Source organism: Equus caballus, chromosome 2 (genome assembly GCF_041296265.1).
Source record: "Equus caballus isolate H_3958 breed thoroughbred chromosome 2, TB-T2T, whole genome shotgun sequence".
Lineage (NCBI taxonomy): Eukaryota > Metazoa > Chordata > Mammalia > Perissodactyla > Equidae > Equus > Equus caballus.
The window spans coordinates 106,215,126-106,236,940 of NC_091685.1; the positions used below are offsets into that span (position 1 = coordinate 106,215,126).

At 44.7% G+C, this 21,815-nt stretch overlaps 1 protein-coding gene across 11 annotated transcripts in view; it reads right to left on the bottom strand.

Annotated features, from left to right (window-relative positions):
• Positions 1-521: 521 nt before the first annotated feature.
• Positions 522-21,815, bottom strand: part of JADE1 (jade family PHD finger 1) — a 57,765-nt gene continuing 36,471 nt past the window's right edge. For all 11 annotated transcript variants that reach the window (XM_023636558.2, XM_070259099.1, XM_023636560.2 and 8 more), the window contains 5 exons: positions 18,948-19,115; positions 17,542-17,658; positions 13,309-13,830; positions 7,818-7,935; positions 522-4,354 (listed from right to left, as the gene is read on the bottom strand). In XM_023636558.2, coding sequence (XP_023492326.1) covers positions 3,447-4,354; positions 7,818-7,935; positions 13,309-13,830; positions 17,542-17,658; positions 18,948-19,115 — 1,833 coding nt within the window. In that variant the 3' untranslated portion in view covers positions 522-3,446. The remainder of the gene's footprint in view (positions 4,355-7,817; positions 7,936-13,308; positions 13,831-17,541; positions 17,659-18,947; positions 19,116-21,815) is intronic.

The window sequence follows — 21,815 nt, forward strand, 5'->3', positions numbered from 1 at the left end:
TGTTCCTAATCACAAAAATAATGGCCTATGATTTGCTAACTGCCTCTTAAGATTCTTTAGCGGCATTGCTCTGTGACCTGCTTGAAGAATCACAACCACCCCAGGAAGATCGTGCATGTTATTCTCTTTCTACACAAGGGAAACAGTCTTATAAAGGTTAGGTGACTTGGCCAAGGTCACATGGCTGGTAAACTATAGTTCAGCCTTTAAACACAGGTCTCTCTGACTCTGAAGTTTACGTTGCTTTGACAACCGGTTGTTTTCAGATCTAAAATTGTATTCTGGAAAGAGCTCCAGGTGGGGAAGACAAAACTCAAACCATTATCATTTTTCAGTGTCTCACCATCAGAGTTGAGCCAGAAAACAGCCAGTGAATCTGTGCTCTTCATAATCTTATGTTCCAGAATGTTCTCACTCCTGATCTAAATTATGAGACAGTTGACATACACTGATTCAGGACTACTAAGTCATATAGACTTTTAAGTATTTAGAAAAAGCAGATTTCAGAAGACACTTAAAAATGTATTGCAAAATGTACAGCATTTATTCACATACAGACAAAAAGGCACAAATTCTACTAAATAGTTCAACAAAAAAATACAGCTGTCCTCAACTAGTTTTATAAATACTTTCAAAAAGGGGATAGAAATAAATACAGGATTGGGCCATGTAATATAAAATAGTCATCTCTACATATACTTTGTTTAATTTCTGATTTTTAACTCTTCATGCACCTTTTTTTTTCAATTTTAGCTGAATGGACACCAAGCTAGGCACATAGTGAAAAATCCTCTGTACAAGGTTACAAATGTAATGACAAGTTTGTCCATTTCAAAATAATTAAGATTTGTACACAACACATATAACCCTTCATTTAGATTTTGTGTTTATAACCTAACAAATGACATTCCAGGCAACTTTACAAAAGTTTAACTAGCCTACATTTTGACATAATACATTGATCATAATCAAAGATATTTCTTGGTCAGGATGCACAAGGAAAGATAAACCTTAAAAAAAAAAAAAAAGGAAAAGAAAAGAAGAGCAAATGGTTCCCTACTAATAGAGTGCAAGTTACTAGGTGGGGTTGGTTGCTGCTCCTGGCCACCTCATACAGAGTTCCCAGCAGGACGTGGAACTGACTTACAAAGCTATCATTACACTGTCAGAGAAACCGCGCTCTAGACCATTTGCATTTCAAAGTAGGAATAAAGTGTGGGCTTTTTATTTTTGTGTATTTTGTTTTTGTGTGGGTTTTTTTTATTTTTTTGTTTTGTTTTGTTTTGGTTTGGTTTTTGGTTCAGCATAACTTGGAACGTTTGAAAGCTTTTCAACCTAAATGTGGGGAAAAAACAGGTAAGGCATTGTTTTTGCACGAAACTAGCATTCCTAATAGTGCAAATGAATCTGGTACCTCTTAAATTGGTGAGAGGTCATACACTTACTAGAATTTAGATTTTTCTTTCTATGGCTTGACAAATTATCCCTCTATATATTCTACTCTCACCCAGAGCTGTTGCTGTAGTCAAAAGATAACTGTAGAGAGTCCACCTTCTTCTGTACCCAGCAAAAGGTTTTTGCTCATATGCAAAACTGATTTTTAAATTATGCTATGAGTGAATATACAACTTGGATTCATAAGAAATTTCTAATATCTGTAGCAACAGCTTATCTGGACAGCAGTCTTTCAAAATGAGCCCCATAGCTCAAAAATAGTCAATCTAAAAACCTGGGTCATTCTTTCCCCTCCCCTGAATTAGCTACTAAAATGTATTTGAAAAGTTAAGACTTGGTTTGAAAATGTCATACATACAATGGGGATGCATCGGATCTACTATTTGATCATCTGATAAAACTTGCATAGCAAGATGGAATTCAATAAGCCTTTGTTGTTGTTGACAATCATCTGGAAGACTTGAAAGTTAACTACAGAACTCAAAGCATTATTCATTAAGTATCAGAATGTCCCTGCCACATGGAAACAGATGTATAAATGAATCAGGAATCCGAATACTGATAGTAACAAACTAAGGGGTATTTTAGGGGAAGTTGGGCTTGTTCCAAGTGCCCATAATTCTAAATCTCATTGCTATTTAAACTTTCTTTCTTAGTTTGATTCACAACTACATTGAATTCCAAAGAAAATTAACAGGACCTTAACACTATCCACTGTCTTAATACATACGCACTGCAGTGAGTGCAAAAAAGAACATTGTACTCAAATTTAATGCTAAATTTATTATTGCTGATAACTTACTACTTATTGCCATTTGCAATTAGAAAGTCCAAGTTACGAATTACAGCTTAGAACTCTGACTCCAGAAAACCTATTACACTTCAGTCTCTTTCCTGTATAACCTTGGTCAATGGTAAGAGGTTATATCGCAACTTATTGCCTTCCTATTGTTTTTAAAATATAACCTATTTCACTTTTTTTCTTTTTTCTCTTTTTTTTTTCCTTTTTCTTAAGGAATCCGTTCATGTTGGAAGCCCAGATTCCCCGACATATGCACTAGTGGTCGGCTCTGGGAAGTATGAGTCACCAGAGTCTGGAAGTTCATCATTTGAACTTGAATAGCCATTCTATTGTTGGGAGCCAGATGGCCAGGTATTGCCGATGGCCAGGGAAATCCCAAGCTGGCCCAAAAGGCAGTGGTTAGGGTAGGAAAGAGGAAGGTCAAGAGGACTGGTAAAAATGAGACCTCAACTGCCCTTTCTCATAGACAGAAGTTTCCATCGGCTTCACTCTCCACCAGTCCTATACCCACAACACATTCAAGGGCTTCAGGCGCAGGATCTTGTTGCATTTCCCCTAAATCTCCAAGCTGAAGCAGCTCTACCCTGCCCCTTCAGATCGTCCAGTGATGGCCCTTGTTAAATCCTCTCCCCCATCTGCTGTATTTACACATGCATTCCCTAGAGGTTCTGACGCTGCCTGTATACTGCAATGCAACAAAAACAGCCTTGTGGGCCAAAGTATAAATATGATTTCGAGATCTATCACAGTCCTAGAAAGTAAGTTTTATGGGCTTTTAAATGGTACATGAGGGTCTCTCAAGAACCATATCTGATTCCATATATTCAGGTAACCAAGAGTTTGTGCTTTGGGAAGAATAAAGAGGGCAATAAAAACTCCTGAGGCTTACTTAAGCCTTGCCCTCTTTAAAAACTTATTTCACTCATTCTCATTTTAGTGTTTAATTCAGCCTCTAGAGTCTTAGCGGTGTCTTACAGTTACAATCTACTCTTGTGTTTCCTCAATAAGTTGCAAATAACACACAATTCTCACAACAATGATTTATAAATGACTGAAAAAAAAATTCAATCTGAATTGCAAGTAAATGTGTGTATCTCAGGAGTGATGGGTTTCTGCTTGTCCCCTGTGTCAGAGCTCTCATCTAACGACTCAGCGACAAGCCCCCAGCACCCCCACGCCACCCGTTTCATCAAGAGGCCAGAATGCTCCTCCGGATGATGTCTGTCCTCCTGTTGATAGTGCTGCTGGCGTGTATACATTTCTTTTCTGAGGCCTCACTCTCTGAGTCACTCATTTCCACGTCAGGGACGTACCCGTCGTTCTCATTGTCAGATTTTAATTTGCTTTTTGCCCTCTCCTTGGCTGGCACTCGGCCCAAGCCCAGATAGGGGTAGTCTGAGTGCTGGTGGCAGGCCCCCTCAGCCTCTCCCTGCTGCTGCCGTTCCCCCTTCTTTGGAATCCGGAATCCTCCCCAGTTTTTCACGGGGCTGGCAGGCGTTGTAGGCACTTTGACTGCAGGCTGGTTACAGTTTGCTTTGACGAGGGAGCCGTTGCACTTGGGCACTGTCTCCTTCCGTGTGCCAGGTGCTGACGGCCCCACTCCAGGGGAGGTGGCAGCTCGTGTGCTGTCCAGATGCCTCTGGGGCACGTCCGTGGACCTGAGAGGCTTGTGACTCTGTTTAAAAGGTCTGTCCTTTAAGTCTCCCTTACTGAGATCACAATGAAGACGATGGTCTCTCCTGTTCCCATGCTCTGGCATCACCACACCGTTTTTCTGTTGTGCTGAGATGAGACGCGCTTCTGCAAAGGTCTTTTCAAAACTCAACAAGCTCTCTGGGACCACCATGCCCTCCCTTCTCCCACACAGGTCTGGCTGCTTCAGCAGAGTTTTGCCTTCACTCCCAGCGCTGTTCTGCAGTGGATCTCGCTTATGGGGCTTTTTCAGCGAATGAACCAAGGAAGTCCCCATTTGCTTCCGGAAGAATGCAGAATGCCACTTCAAGTCCTCTATCTTGGGAGCATCAGGGCCCACAGAAGGACTGTTAAACAAAAGCATGTTTTCCAGTGAGGAGGAGGAGCAGGAAGAAGAAGGCACACCTATGAACATAAAACCACAAATAAAGAAAAATTACAGTAGAAGCAAATCCCAAAGAATAAAATTCGAGACCCTTAGCACAGCCCTATTAATGCAAACTTCCCACCCACTGGTACAACATACAGCCACTCAGTGTGTCTCTGCATTCCATCTGCATACTCAACTTGGTACGCTCCATCTTCTAAAATAGCTGGCATTCATGTAATTTTTCATGAAACATCTTTTCAAGGAATAGATTTTCCTTAAAACAAAAGAACTGATCTGATTTTCAAAAGGGAATCCTTGCAGAATCTGTCTAATGGTCAGGCACTGCCTCCACCCCTCCCCCTGGTTATGGAGAGCACCGGCACCGCGTGCTCCATTGGCGCCAGTCGCCTGCCTCCCTCTGGCGGAGGAGCATGAGGGCAGGGGCTGGGGCTTTTTAGGTTTACCTCAGGGTTTCCAGACCCTCGCAGGTGTATGATGAGGATAAATACATGTAAATATGTGAAATGAATAAAGGAAGGTGTTTAAAATCATTCTTGACACACAGTACATGTTTAAAAAAAATGTTTACTATTATATGTAAAACCCATTTGCGAAATTAAACTGAACTGTCATTCGACATGAGGATAAGTTAAATTGGTGTTTTTCAAACATTTTTTATGCAAATCACAGTAAGAACTAAATTTCACAACATAAGCTAGTAAAAGCTCACTTTTTATGGAATATTAGCCTCCATCATTTGATCTGCACTCTGACATTTTCTGCTCTATTTCGCTTGTTTTAACCTACTGAATTCATCTTATAACCCACTAATAAATTGTAACCCTCAATTAGAAAAACACTGGGTGAATTCCTACTACAGTGGAGCACATCAGAAGGGCCAGGCTTCTGCAAGAGCCTCCAGAGCATCTACAAAGGGCAGTTTTCGTGTTTTCTGTCTCCCATAAAGTATGAACCACCAGGAAAACAAGGTTCCACCCCAGAATACCAGGCAGGAACCCATATGAGAACCTACTGCTGCACAGACTCGGACGCTGTGCATAAACAGAACAGAGCCAGCAACTCTAAACGTAGAATTGTCATGACCACAGGGGAGGGTGTTCTACCATCTGCTGGTTTGGAAATGCCTCCTTTCTCAAGAGTCAAACGTTAGGGTCAACTGTCACACCACACTTATATTTCTGAATCACCTACTGTGGGAAAACAGAAAGGTAAGGGGAAGTGACATTTTCTGAACTCTGATTTCCATCTACTTGACTTGGAATCCATGTCTCTGAAGAGCCTCCGACTCATGGTCTCCTGTACGGACTATCTCCACTGAGGATGCTCTCATCCAGCAGAATGGCCCTACCCATTCTCAGAATCACACAACAGAGTTTAAACCATGGACCCTGAATGACACATATAAGTCACAGCCATCTGCTCTGCTTCACTTGCAATCATCTATCTTACAGGCAGGCGATTGACTTGAGGTATGAGTAAGAACAAAACTGAAAGTCTAAAACTGGAAGGAAAAAGAAAAAGAAAAGAAAAAAAGGCATCCTAAAGGTTTTCCACTTCACTCCCTGTGGCATCCCACAGGAAGTTTAATGTTGCTTTCAGCCGATCAGACCTAGTATGGTTCATATCTCAGAGGGAAGGCAGGATGTGTTTTCCTTTTCTGGGATAGCAGTAGGATTTCTGAATGTAGATCTACATTACAGCTCTGTTACAGAAAACACTTCCTAACTTTGTTAAGACTCTCAATCACTTACCCAAGTAAAAACCTCAGCCATGAAATGCAAAAAGCTGCCTGTAATATCCATGAAAAATGACTGGTAAGTGAAATCAGATGAAAATGCTCTTTACAGCTTATTTTTATAAGTAATCACTCATTACATAACGACCTAACAAGAGTCACAGAAAGCCTTCCAATGGCAAAACTCCACAGGCACAAACTGCATCAAATGATCGCAGGCAGCAGCCGCTTAGCCTCTGCTAGCTGGAGGTCGGGTGACCTGCACCAAACAGACTTCCATGTGGCTGTTTACACAAAGACACAAGGGCAAGGGACAGAACAGGTCCCGTTTATTTGCAGTCAGGTAAGAATAATGAAAAGGCAGAAATTCACTTTAAAGAATCTGAATCAAACCGCTTTTACATATGACACCCTACTTAGAAAAATTTATTTTAAAAGTTTTACAGCTAAACTCTAGACTCTAGCTAATGATATAAGCTTGATACATCTGGAAAATATTTACTCTTGGGAAGAAGCTATCTAGGATAATATTATTAAGTTAATGCCATTAAAACTATTAACACTTCAAGAATATCATTTAAAACTCCCTAAGCTTTTTTCTTTGTTCAGCTGACAAATTTACCTCTAGTCACATAAATCTGGTTAGTTTTAGGTAAACCAGAATTTGGATTTCAACATAATAGGTTAGAACAACTTCTCTGTCGTTCCTGCATGTCATAATAATCTACAGAGACAAAAAGCCACAAAAGCAGAAAATAAATGAGCCCACGGTGACTCCGTAAAACCGAGCAGGGCGAATGTTGCTGCTGTACCTCTGAAGGGCAGACCAGCGCAGCAGAGACATGCTCACCCAAGACCTACCTGCTCCACGAGTCATGATTCTGCCTGATCCACACTCAACAGATCTCCTTCCCTGAAGTCCTTAAAATACTTGCTTTCTGGGGCTTATGATCACAGAACGTTAGTGCTGAAAGGCACTTGAGAGCTCAGGATTCTGCACCAAACCCCGTTCATAGATCAACAGAGTCCCAAAGAAATTTCACAACTTGCCCAACTTTGTACTTGATCGCCAAGTAACTGACATGTTCTCCAAGGTGGAGGAAGTATATAGCTCACTTTTCTCTTCCCCTTTGCCTAGCCCAGAGCAATGTAAAATAGAAGGTACTAAATAAATAAGCACTTTGTGCGGAAACTCAAAAATATCCAAAATTCCACCTACACCACAAAAGTCCATTATGAATGTTACCTAACATGGACATGTATCTTAAGCACAGTCTTAAATTATATTTACCCTATGTAACAGGTAGATCCAAAGGCTAGATAATCTGTAAGTCTTTCTAGGTATCTCCATCATACCTTACATTTATCGATTGCTTTTCAATATAAGTTACTGTTTCATTTGAATCTCACAGCTGTTCCCTGGAGGCAGCTTGAGATCTCATCGTCATGTTACATATGAGGAAATGGGGGAGACTCAAAACTTAACACTTGCTTGTGTTTGGCCTGTGAGTAGAGGATGTAAGACGACCCATATTTTAAGGCCAAATTCATAGCCCTTTCCCCTGTACCAGGAGGCCTCAAAGGCCTGAAGATTTTCGTTAGATATGAAAGTCTGTGCTTCTTAGATTCTTCGATAGGCCAGATAAGAGAAATTTAAAGAAACTATTATTTTTTCCTTAACAGAGTGTTACCGCTTACAAACCCCTGCTCTACTGTTGCACCTACAAGGGCTTAATGCATACCTGAAACTCTTTCTTGCTCCAAAAGCTTAGTGTAAAGATTGAATATCTGTTCCTGGACTTTGCACACAGATCGTTTAATCTTTTCCCTGCGGGTCACCATGTAAGTGAGGTTCCGAACCTAGAATGTAGAGAATAAAGATTCTAAGTAAGAAAACACATTAGAACAGTACTTCAATGCTTGTTTTTCTTTACCTAAGAGAGATGTGTCCTACTAGCGCCTTGACTGACATTGGAAATCAAAATGTACTTTAAACATTTCATCTAATCTCCTCCTTTTGGGCTGAAGGATTCCACATATACCCCTCAATGTAGGCAGCAGCAACAGAAGAGAGGCTGTAGGAAGAACACCTACAGAACTCGACAAAAAGCCCTGCCTCCTCAGCCACACCCAGCTCATCCCGGCCAAGAGACCGTTGGTGTCCAAGTCTAGACTTGCCAAGGGACTCTGCTTCTCTCCCCTCACTATCCTCTTCCCATGAATTCTATTGTCAAAGGCTTCAGAGCAATTCAGAAGCCACCTCTGCTGCACTTTATCAAGCATCTTCTGAAGATGGAACTAGGTAAGCACACAGTCAAGGACCATCAGAGGAGCTTCCCCAGAGATGACCCTGCACAGGGCCCACTAGAAGACCAAGTGGTCACCAAGAAGCCACATAAGCTTCTTATGTCAACTAGACTCTGAACTCTGAAATGCCGGGAGCTGACAGTTAGCTCAAGTGTACTGCAGAATGTGAATGCCCAGGAAATGTCCTTCTTGCTCCTGCCGTTGATTTGCTGGGTCAACATCTCAAGTCCAGGTCTGTCTCACCACCTGAAAAACTGATGCTGTCCTCTTCCTGATTCATTTGTAAGTACCTGAAAAGACCCAAGTGCTAAGAGCTCCACTTTGCATCTGACGTGCAACCACTGGGGAATTACACACACAGTCTCACTAACCAGTACTAACCGCCACTTAAACTCGTTCCCCATTTTTAAAGCCACCTGTGATCAGTCAATACAGGAACAAAATTTAATGACTTAGTCAATAAACCTCCTTAAATCCTTCAGTCCTAAAACCTGTTGTAAACCCAACTAGATTACATGAAAACACAAATGTCAAACGCAACAAACCAGATATACAATTAAACCCTTCTTCAGGAAGATGTGGACAAGAGCTCCCCAGTTAGCCCAGAGGCAGGAGTGAAGAGTGACTATGTATTCCCCATCAGCTCCTGTGTCAAAGGCATGACTCCATCTCCTAAAAGCCTTCTTCTTTATGCTGGGGCAATCCCTTCCCCTGCCACCTTCCTCGACATGGAAGAAGGTCGAAGGTCACTAGCCTTTTCTTTTGGCATTGAGGATGGCAACAAGCCATAGGTACTGACACCTCTAGCGTCCTCACTCCTTTCAGAACCCTCACAATTACAGCTGTTCTTCCCCTAGCTGTGTTCCAGGCAGTCTTGTTTGCAAGAGGACATGGGGCATTAAGAGGAACAAGCCTGCTGACTTCCACATTTGCATCATGGTGTAATTTCCTGGCCTAAGGCAGGAACGCCAAGTCAGGCTTCTCCTGACCCTAACTGATTCACTATTCATTTAGGATCTCCTAACACTTCTCTTCTTGATTAAAATATATATATACATATATATATCTTAAAATTAAAGAATTGAAAAGAAAATCACTCTTCCTGTCTCAAAGTAAATATTTTGATGGTTAACGCACGTTCTTTCTCTGACAGCCTCATACTCCCAGGAAGCAGGTGTCCTTTACAAAAATCCTGACCAATTTAGGGATGGGGGTGGCTAACAGGCTATTCTCTTAGATAAATACTGTTCCCCCCAGGGGAGATTAAGAGTGGAAGCTCGAAAAGAGGAAGGGGTCGAACCTAGATCCTTATCATAGATTGAAAACTTTTGGAAAAACAAACACAGAACAGTTTTTACATTAAGAGAGGGAATCCAACTTCTGGAAATAGGAAATGGAAACAAATCTTCTAACATCCTAAGAGTAGACAGGTTACTTGCCTATTCAGGTCAGGTACAACAGAGACACATCTCTCGTAATTGATAAACATTTATCCATGGAAATAGAAAAGAAGGAAGCTAGAGAACTTGAACTCTGTATATTATTCAAATTTAATTTTGGTGGCTTCAACCACTTCCCCCAGGAAGGGTTTCACCCTGGCTGCTAAGTGGGAAATCCCACTTCTACTCCCCATGATCTCCGATGAGAAGCATCGGAGTATAACCCCAAAAAGCAAAGGCCAGGGTTAATTTTCAATTGAAACAAATCAGCCCCCGAATAACCGGAGCACAGGTGAGCACATTTAATAGCGAGCGCCCTAAACCTTACCTCCGTTACACACAAAACACTCCTCACAGGACAACTTCCATCAGCAGCCCCTGCATGAGGAGCTGAACTGAGGGTCTGTCCTCAAAACATACCTGCCTCGCCCTTCCTGTGCACAGCTGGACCAGACTTTCTCCCCTGCTTCATCTTCTCCCACAACCCACTTTTGACTGCACTCTCACACCATGTTAAACCTGAGTCAGGCCTTCCGCGAAAGCAGTGGTTCTCAAAGAGAAACGTGTGGGGGCCCTAAAACGCAGAACGCTGGCCCCCAACGCCCAGGGTTTCTGGACTCAGAGGTGGGGTCCACAGACTGGCATTTCTATTAAGTTTCCAGGTGATGCTGCTGCTGGTTGGGACAATTTGAGAACCACTGCCCTCAGGAATCGAAGAATGGTTTCAAGGGGTTTTCTGGAATCCCAAACACTGCTTGCAACCCTAAAGCTTAACATGCCTTTTGTTCAAGGATGACTGGAGCCTCCATCAGATTTTTAAAGGTGACCCTTTCCACTGAGTGCTGAGTAGGACGGTCCCCCAGGACCCGGCCCCTTTCGATGCCCTAGCCACAAGTGCAGCTGTCGCACGTCTTCATCTGAGCAAGCACGCATTTGCTGAACTCACGTTCACTGCATCTTCTAGAAGATAATGTTTAGGGGAAAGGAATCCCACCAGAGTGAAGTGGCCTTGGAAACTTGACATGGCCACCTGCCAGACATCAGCAATCGCATCTTCGGGTTCCCAAACCCTCCTGAATCCATTCCTGTCCTCTAACTTTCTGATCCAGAACTGGCATTCAGTGTGCAAAATGCCCTGAGGTGTATATTTGCAGGAAGGAGCAATTACCATTATCGTTCATCAGAGTTGCTGGCATTTCTAATGAAGACTACTCCTTTGTCAGCCTAGGAATGGCCACGTGCCTCGAGTACAGTCCCAGGTAGTGACTGATCCTGCATACCTGCTGTGAACTGCTATTGTGTGAAATGGGCAGAGCTCCAACTTACTTGAAAAACAAAGTAGTCATTTATGACTTGTTCTCATTGTCACCTCTGCCCTGATGAGCCTTTGGTCTGACACATTTGTTTATAATTACAAATAACTGAGCAACTCTCTGGGGTGCAGCAGAGATTTCAATATTTTTAAAGCCTCCACCATCACAGGCCTCATGGCAAATTATGGAAAACACATTTTTCATTATAATAGACCCATTTTAAACTGACACTAAATTCCCTAAAATCTCTTGGGCTCTTTAATAGACTAAATGTAAGTAATGCCACACACACACAAATCCTGATTTATTCCCTGTTTCTCATACATCATTGGCATCATTCTACTTAAAAAGCAACAGTGATGACTCCAAAGAAATATTAGAATTCAATTTTAAGTGCGAGTTAATCTGAGTAACTTAAGTACAGAAAAGAGTTAGTACACCACAAGCATTTTCTACACTTTTATTTTGTGGTGATTGAGACAAACACAGTCCAAACATTAGACTTCTCGTCCTCCCTCCTGAGGACTATCTGACTCCACAGCTCATGCACCCCAAGTACAGCGGTTGTCGGGCTGGGATAATGGCTTCCCACCAGGATTCCAGTTTATCCTTCCAAACCCCTTTCTCATCTCTTAACAAAAATGCCACACATGCATGTGGCTCAGGCAAGGTCTTCTTCACACTCACCACCAGGGGGGGCACGGGAGCAGGAGAGCGTCACAAACCCTCCTCCTGCTCCGCCTTGGTTCCGCCTGAATCCGGAATCTTAACCTGGTCCCGGAAGGGGCGTCATGACAAGCTGGCACTGGGTCATGGACTAAAAGGGTCTCTAGTGAACACACACTCCCTCCTATGCCATCTCTAACAGGGCCATGCAGGACTCTGTGAGATCTGGGTCTTTCGGCTCAATACTTCGCTTTGTCCCTGTTCTCTGCCTACACTCTCATCTCAAGTCATCTATGAGTCAGATTCTCTCCCAGGCAGGTGAATCACTCCCCGCTAATAAGTTAGGTGCTTGGGGGAGATGCATTAACTGTTTCAGGCCACTTGGGTTCCTTTCAGTGCAGGCTGCTTCAGGCTGGAAAGCCTCAGTCCCATCTCCTGCGCACTAATGAATTTAATCGTAGCTGCAGTCGGGGAGTTGACGCAGAAGGTGCTCTAAGACACATCCCCAATTAGCAAGGCTCAGTCAGAAACTACCTACAGGGAGCAGGAGGCCCTGGGGAGGAGACAGCCCACTCCTAATTATTTCTGTAGCAAGGAGGGAGGTCCAGACTGGGACTCTAAAGGTAATGGAGAGTGGGGGAGGCACAAAGCAGCGAACAGCTGAAGGAGGGCCATGAGCCGAGGCTCCAGGCAGCCAACACCATGACACTCAGCAATCCAGTAGTGTGATACAGTAGTGTGCTGAGCATTACTAGGGGCTCCTCAGACAGATCTGATGGCCTTGTGCACCAGGATCCCACCCAACACGCACACGCACGGACACGGACACAGGCGCGCACACACAATCTATGTACACAGCCTCAGTGATGACTTAGCACCTCACTGCCCAGAGCACCTTCTGTAACAGATAAGCATGTGTACTGAGTCCACGCACACACACCAGCACCCACGGCCTGCTCCACTCTGTGACAGCACTGGGAATGCCCCTGCGAATCAGCCAAGAAACAAAGAGGGCCAGAGAGGCAGTGCTTAGCTCTCCTGAACGAGCCATCACCAGCACCTCGTGTTTCCCCAGGCTGAACACGAGATTCTCCTACCTCTGCCCGCCCCCCTCACGATTAATTAACTCCCTTCTGGTTTTCTAACAGTTTGTAAACAATTCTGAGCCAAGGCCCTTGTCATTTTCCTGGGGCTCAGTTCCCTCTAGCTCTAGGATGAAGGGGGGAAAAAAGACACACCCCATTTGATCTTGCAGAATAATAACAAGGATTAATGGGAAAGTGTTTAAAAATAAATCAGAGAAGCTCCCCACGCTGTGGCAGTCTTGCATGTATGTACAATGAGTTTACCAGCCCATAAATATATTTAACCAACACAACCTCATGCTGCAGTATGTACAAGGGTCTGACAGTAAATGGACTGGCTACCGTTCCTTGCTCTGGGCAAGCGGTCGCCTCTGTGCAATCTTCTTCTCTAAGTCACTACAAGGTGTCAGTGTCAATCATTACCCTCTCCAGGTCCTGCCGCAGGTGAGTGAACAGCTGCAGCCTCCTAAACAAGACATCCTGCTCCCGCTTCGCTAGATTGTCCTCTTCGTCTTTCTTTGGAGTGATCAGGGGCTTGTTGAAGTTCACCTTCCTCTTCAACTTCCAGTACTGGTACAGGAAATCCACTACTTCCTCGGGCAGCCGCAGGGCCCTGGCAACATCCAGCAGGTTGACGAAGGTATAGAACTCATCTTCCAGCTGTTGGAGCTTCTGCTTACGGACACTCACCCTGTGGGCCTCCTCTTGATTCTGCTCAAGGCTGGCAAAGGGCTCCAGCGCATCCCGGGGGGAACACTCAGGGGCCCCATTCTCCTGAGCAGCCCCCTCGCCGAGGCTCTCCTCGGGTTTCCTATGTGAGCTATGCTTCGGGCAGTAGGACTTGAACTTGACTTCGTCATTCTCCGCCAAGATGGTCTTCATCTCCAGGCCCCGGTCAAAAGCACAGGTCACATGGAAGGCCGTGCGGCAGTTCTTCACAGAGCACTGGCAAGAACACACAGAAAAGACGAGTGTGAACAACAGCGACTAAAGCCCTCAGTGCTAGGCACACGCACGCACACACACAAACACACACAAGCAGGGCCGCACTTTAAGCGTGTGCCGGGACAGAAAAGTTTTACGTGGACTAACCCTGGCAGACCTAGTCATGTTTTAAATAAGGTAAGGCCTGGGATTTAGGGAACTCTTCGGAGGAAAGGTTTTGTAACCAAACCATAACTCTCAGAAAAGCATCTGCACCCAAACAGCCACCTCAAGCAGACACAATCATACGAATGGCACGTGCAGACAAAGGTGGTCTGGCACTCAGATTATAACTCAAAAGAATGTGCGCTCGATATGCAGAGTAGACTTGTTTTTCCTTATAGATCTGAGTTCTCTTAGTGTTTATCTAAAAAGCTTGAATGGTAAGACTCTCCTCAGGAAGAATGACTACCAGTCAAGTTCCTAAAGGACCGTGAATCCTCATTCTTACCCCCAGCCAAGAAGAGTCCCAGCACAAGTGGGAAAATAAACGGTACATTTCCTCTAAGCAGCCACCGGCTGCTCCCAACTGAGAGTGAATAAAACCTCCCGAAGAGTGAAAAAGAACAGAAGATGGGGAGAATCCAGCACAGGAGGGATAGAGAAAGGTCTCCCACCCATGAGGAAGCTTCGTCGGATGCAGAAAGGCTTCCAGGCCAGTGGAGCCGAGCCCTAACACCTGTGTGTGCCACGCCTGGCAGCGCTGGCTGCTCCCAGCGTCCTCTGGGACTGACTGCAGAACCATGAGGGACCTGCTTCCTGTGGGTCACAGGGAGGTCAACCCCGAGGAAAGGCATCACCGGGCTCTGCCTTCCCTCCCTGCTAAACACTCCCCCACCCCCTAGTGCCACATCAGGGCTCCAATCTAGTGGCTTTGATCAGGCAGCAAGCCACAGGCCTGCAGGAGAGAAGTGATTAACTTCTTCCTGTCTGATCTTGCGGGGTGAATCCCTGGAAGGTTCCTTGTGGTGACTGAAGCCAGTCCCTTAAAAGCAACACTGTATTGTGTGAGGCCAAGTGATCCCTGGGCACGCCACGGCTGCAGAGAGCAGCAGAACCCAGTGGCCCTGGGCCAGCTGAAAAGCTTAATTAAACTCATTCAACAGACCCTGAATCGCATAACCACGAATGGCAGAGGCTTGAGTTGAGGTTTTTCCCCTAATCATTTCAGTATTTAAGAGGTGACTCACTGCCAGCCATGATTTCTTCCATTATTATAAAGTCGCTCTTACCCAGAAGTTCAGAAAATCCAACTCTTCACCATTCCCCCATTACAAACACTTGATGCACATAAACTAACATCAATCTGTAATTTTGTCTATAAATAACCTCAATTCCAAGAAATGTGTGAACCCAGCTTTAGTGGCAGAACACACACATACACACCTGGCCACTTTCATTAACACAGAGTGCTCCTCCCTGTTAGCACGCAGCCAAGTGGGAACAGATGACGGAGACACTGTCTGTGTTTGGCTTAAGCTACACTTAACCCAAGCGCTCCAACCTTAAAGAGGAATGAGCTGCGGCAGAATATTTATCCAGGACTTTGTAAAGGCGCCAAATGGCCTTCCTCTGGGTTTTCCTATTCAGGTTGACTCAGCAAACAGATGTTACAGAAACGTAACCCAGAGCCTTCACAGCTGCAGACATTTCAGAGAGGAATTCTTTAATAAAATCAATCCATTCTGTGAAGATATAAAAAATCATCAACCTTCCTTGGCCTCTTCTCCTTCGAATTAATCTTCTGGGAAAAAGAGGTCAACAGCAACAAAAAAAGTCATTTTATCGTCTGTCTTCAAAAGAGGAACAAAGATCCCATTCGCCCATCTCTTGTAAACATCAGTTAAGGACCAGGATTGGTGAGCTCAGGAAACGGCATAAATTCTCTCCTCAGAGAACATCAAGTAACTTACACGAAAATAATTTCCATGTTCCTTGCTTTGCCATAGCTTGTTTCCTGCAAGTGTTCACACAGGTACGTCTACACACAAACACACATACACAGCTTTATGCCTTTTTTTATTTTGAGGCTTTTAAAAACCTCCTCCCCCATTCTCTCCCAATACAACTCTGGGGCCAGAGGCCTTGGTCATGTTTTAGTTTTAAACAGATTCTATTCACATACAAAAATCGGCACTGTTTTCAAGGTCTGCAGCCAAATCCCACCAGCTGTCTCATGCCTCACCCTCTGAGTATTTCTGTTAACATTTTTGATTCTTGAACTCCAGTGGAAGTGATAACGAAGAAAAGTAGAACTACTCGGCATGTAAAATGAAAAGTTTTGAAAACCACCAGTCAGTGAATACCCTACCAACAGAAATATTTATCAGCCAAAATACAAACTGATTTTACCAAATGAGGTTATTTCTTTAAACCCCAGGACTGGCAGTTGGACAGTCTGCTCTCAGAATGTGAAGCAGAGGCTGAGGGAGAGCCCGTGGCCCTGAGCTGGCACCTCCCAGAGGAACAGCTGGCCTTGATCTTTAGGGCCAATGTCAGCCACACACCGCATCTGGAGACCTTGGTGCAACAACATTTCAGGCCTCCTAAGTCATGACTGTCTAGATGCCAGTAAGGTGAGGCCCAGAAATTAACTTCTTAAGCAGAGTTTTAGACAGCATGAAAAAATACACAGCATGCCATCTCTCTCTCTCTCCTTAATTCTATCTGCCTTGTGACTTTCTAAACGTGTGGATATGGAAAATGCAGACAAAACTTTTACACACAAGCTACACACACAAACACAAACACACACACACACACACACACACACACACACAAAGTGCCACAAAGAATAAGATATCCTGGGGGCCAGCCCCATGGCCGAGTGGTTAAGTTCGTGCGTTCCGCTTCGGCGGCCCAGGGTTTTGCTGGTTTGGATCTTGGGCGCAGACATGGCACTGCTCATCAAGCCAGGCTGAGGCGGGATCACACAGGCCACAAGTAGAAGGACCCACAACTAAAATATACAACTATGTACCGGGGGGCTTTGGGGAGAAAAAGGAAAAATTTTTAAAAAAATTAAAAAAAGAATAAGATGCCCAGATTGTGTTCAGATAACAGCTTCTGCAAAGAACACTTGGTACAGCACCTCGTGGGTGTCCCTCTACCCAGCTGGTGCTCCAAGGAAGTCTCTGTTTTACCAAATGCAAAAGCATCAGCATGCCAAGTTGACTTCAAACAGTGTGCGCCTAAGGTATGACACACCCTGTGCGCACACCTTGGAAACCCACAGCATCAGGAGGCAGCCAGAGGCAGGTCTGCCACTCGGCACTGTAAGTACAGGTGGGAGGTGTCCAACCCACCCACATCAAGACTCGGCTTCTTCTCTGGAGGTATCTGCCTGTAGAAAGAGCTGCAACGCCAGGCTTGGGGCAGAATGGGAGAAACCACAGACAAACTGGAATTGCCTTACAGCTCAGCAGACTTCCGAGTTGCCCTGTGATTGTTAAAGCAGGGGTTCTGGTTACACTGGATACAAGCCACCAACTACAGGTATTCGCTCGGGGCTAGAGTCGTTCCTCAGCAACCTCTGATGGGCTGTGAGAACCTCGTCCTGCTTCCTGGATTCTAGTCCCACCTCCAAATTCTAATAGGTTGCAGAGCCCAACCTCGTCCTGCTCCCTGCAACACAGGGAGGGAAAATGAAGCTATGCTGACTAAGCTGATTACCTGTATGGAGGCCCCAAACTTCTCATTGCAGAGGCTGCACACCAGCGCCCACCGACTGCTGGGGATGTGAGACACCTTTGTGATGGGCTCCATCTTCTCGGGGCTGCCAATGCTCACCTAGAGGCCCAAGAAATAGCAAGACAGGGTGGCAGAGGCCATCAGACAAAGGCTGAACACAGACATAGAAACTTAAAGATCCGTTTCTTTCCTGCAGCCCTCCTACTTGATAGTGGCAAGGTGCACTCGCTCTCCTCAGGCAGGCAAACCCCAACTTTAAGCGTCAGGATAGCACAGGGGTCAGCTCAGGGCCAGCAGCAGGAGCGAGCCCAGAGGCCAGTCCCAATGCCCCACGCCCTCCATGCGTCCGGGGGTCATCTGACACAGATGTCCCTGTTTGTAAAAACACTTCTCACCTGAGTGACTGACAGCAAAGACGCGTATGGTCAGGACAATGCAATCTACTGCACCTCTGGCCCACAATGAAGTGGTCAAGACTGAAAATCCATCTTAAATATATTTAAATAGGTTGTCAACATGAATAAGTAAATATAAACTGCTTTTAAAATCTCTCGCTACAGAAAACCATTCTCTTCAGTCAGAAAAGCTTACTACAGTCAAAGTGGAAAACTACCAAGATAAATAAGGTATCTTCTCTGCATTTGGCCAGAATCACTGAACTGGATCCCTGTTAATACTAAACCATGAGATCCAGTGCCTCTGAGACCAAGTCTTGGAACCTCAATCCAAATGATCCCCAGATAATTTTCCTCAGGAGGAAAAATTCACCAAAAGTCACACATCAAAAAATGCTGACATTTGAATCACAAATGATATTCTCACAGTGATCCATGCAAATTAAATTAGTCAAGGTCTGGGACTTGAAATAAATTAGACCAGATCTGAAATTAAAAAGGTTGAGGCTAAGTAAGAATTTTAATAAAAAATCACAAAAATGTGACCTAGAGCAGTGGTTCTTTAACCATGACGGTACTGCATGTACCACTGCCAGGCCCAAAGATTTACAGCCGATCCCTGGGGAAGGACACAGCCGACCCAGCCGCACCCAGGCCACAGCCAGGAATGCTGCCAGTCCACTCCTGGAAGCGTGTGTCAGCAGTGGGAGGGTTAGCTGTGATGGATATCTGAAGCGAAGTTTAAACACCACCAACCAAGAGTCTAATTCACTGCTGCTTCCAGTTACCATTTCCACAAATTTACACACCATGACAAGACGATCATATGCTTGAGACTCAGTTTAAGGGGAAAAAAAGGGTAGCAATTAAAAGGTGTCTTTTTACTTATCAGCTACAAGGCCGCCCATTTATGAATGGCTCCCTACCCCTCCCCCACTCCCAGCTATAAGCCACGACCTCCAGAGCTAAGCTACTACCAAGAACCACACCTACCTCGGGGATCCACAGAGCACAGCTGACATGAACCCATTTGGTTCCGCTCCGGGTAGGCTTCATAGCTCCGCCTTTCTTGGGACATAGCAAACACTTTGGCTGAACTCCCAGGGCACAGGTCCGGCACAGCCAACTGCCCTCTGGGACCTTGAGGATTCCATAACAGGCCTGTAAAGCCACAGCAAGCACAGCCCCAAGGAAAAGAGAGAAAGAGAAAAGACTTATTTTTGCCATTATATCTATTAATTTTAAAACACCCGGAAAGATTTTATCAGAACCAACACCAAAATGGAGGCACTCCCACATCCAGCTAGCTGGGACCCTCTCCCTTCAGGAAAAATGCCAGGCAGCCTCACAGGGGCTGCCAGGAGGGGACTGAGAATACATACTTACTTCGCACATGGTGGTCCTGAAAACTACTGGAGGACAGAAAGGTTTGCAGAAAAGCTGCTTTGCAGCAAGTTTCTAACTATTGAGCAGTAAATCCTCAAAACGCTCTCCAGGGCTAAGTGACGAGAAGCCACTCCTCTCTACTTTCTGAGGTGGGTGGGATACAAAGCGCGAAAAAAACAGAGCGGTGGAGAGTCTCCCAAAGCTATTGCATGAGACGGCAATGGAAACGGGAAATGGGAAAGGAACTAAGAGCATCCTCAGTCGCTGGGCTACGCAAACTACTAACTAGATCCCAACACTCTCGCACATGAACACAAAAACTAAGATATTCTGGACAAAGGATTTGGTCTCTTTAGCTGATACTTAAAGCCTGCTTTCGCACAAGATGGCAAAATTACACAAAACAGCAAAAACTGCAGAAATAAAGGCTTTTAAAACTAAAGTCATGAAGATAGTTCAAAGAAAGAAAAGGCAAACGTTAAGTAAGTGAAGAAAGGAAACCCTGATGGTACTGGGAGCACGTTCAGAGCCTTTTAAAAACACCAAACTGTTCAGAACTTTGTCCTTAAATGAACCAGAAGTCAGGAAGTCGAGAGACAGAGAGTAACATAGCTCCAATTCTCCAGACAGGAAAAACACAGCCGCGTTGCAATCTGAATATCCAGGACGCAGAAAGGAAACCACAAGGATGAGAGCTGAGCGAAGTTAAGTAACAAGGAGACTGGAGCTTAGGGGTGCTGTGTCAGTGCCATGAATGAGCCACTGTCAACACTGACTTAGAGGAAAAAAATTTTTAATAGCGCTAAATGACACTATTAAGCTTTCAAATACTAAAACGTTCTATATCAGGCATTCTAGAGAAAGTCACATTTGAAGAGAGAATTTTTTTACTGGAAGAGCAAGTCTAAGCTAAATTACAAGATTAAATAAAATATGCCTTAAAGACAAGCCATGAAGAACATCTCAAAAGGAAAACGGAGTCAACATTAAGGAAGAGAGAGAACGTGGTCTCACAGAAAACACGGAAGACCAGGCATGCAGATGGGGGTGGATGGGAGTCCGAAGTCCCTGAGCTCCAGTTCCAACTCTGCCACTAACCCCCAGGAGGACCTTCCACAGCCCACCCTGACATCCATTAGCTCATTTATACAACAGGGGGTTCAACCAGTTTTCAAGCAGAAGCCTTTTTTTCAAACAAATGTTCTCAGTCAAAAAAAGGAAAATGGCAGGGAAAAGACAGAAACATCATCCAAGTAAGAAACACCAGCAACTAAAAAGCAACAATGGTCGTCACAACGCTCATGATCTTGACATAACAAAATCACTACAGGAATTCTCCCTTATCCCAAGGAAACTTCCGAGACAATTCGAAAATCCAGAGCTACAGGATGGGCGCTCACATGACCAAGGAAGAAACTGTGGTCGCATGTCTCAGGGTCAGGATGAGCTGGGGCAAGGCCACAGCAGGGCAGTCATTGGGCAGAGGGGAATCCAAAGAGGAAACAAAGAAAATAATAATCAAGAATGTCACAGAGCAAACTTGATTCTTCTTCCCGAGAGGTCACCCAAATAACTATTCCACACGAGTCTTTCTTTTGTTTTGTATCTCAGCATCAACAGGCAAATTCAAAGAAAGTCTCACAGGACAGCCTTTTAAATGACAAGTGTGCATGTGAACACGTGTCCTCACAGAAATCCAAATCACTTCATTATTGCACTGAAAAAATAAATAGAGGCCAGCCCAGTGGCATAGTGGTTGGGTTCGCGAGCTCTGCTTCGGTGGCCAAGGGTCTGCAGGTTCAGATCCCAGGCGTGGACCTACACACCACTTATCAAGCCATGTCGTGACAGTGTCCCACATACAAAATAGAGGCAGACTGGCACAGATGTCAGCTTAGGGACAATCTTCCTCACCAAAAATAAATAAATAATAAATAAAAAAGATTAGAGAGACTGAGATTGTCACAGGATTTTAAAATCACCTGGTGCCCAGCCTTATTGAAGTCTAAGGGTTTACCTTTCTGAACGGTAGGAAGCACCCACCAAATCCAACTGGTGTCAGTGAGGACAGGAAATAACTTTTAAGAAAAGGGGCCTCTTTCCTCTTCTTTAACAGCTCAGTTTATACAGTAAACATGTTAACAAATGTTATGGGTTGAACTGTGTCCCAAAAAGATGTAAGTTCTAGCCTCAGCACCTCAGAATGTGACCAAATAGGAAACAGGGTCCTTGCAGCTGTAACCAGTTAAGATGAGGTCCTACTAGAGTGGGGGGCCTCTAATCTCACTGATGTCCTTCTAAGAACACAGCCACGTGTGAAGACACAGGCACACAGGGGGACACCGTCTGACAACAAAGGCAGAGACTGGAGTTGTGCAGCTATAAGAAAAGGCTCAACAATTGTCAGCAAACCACCAGAAGCTGGAAGAGGCAAGGAAGGACTCCCCTACAGGTTCCAGGGGGAGCCCGGCCCTG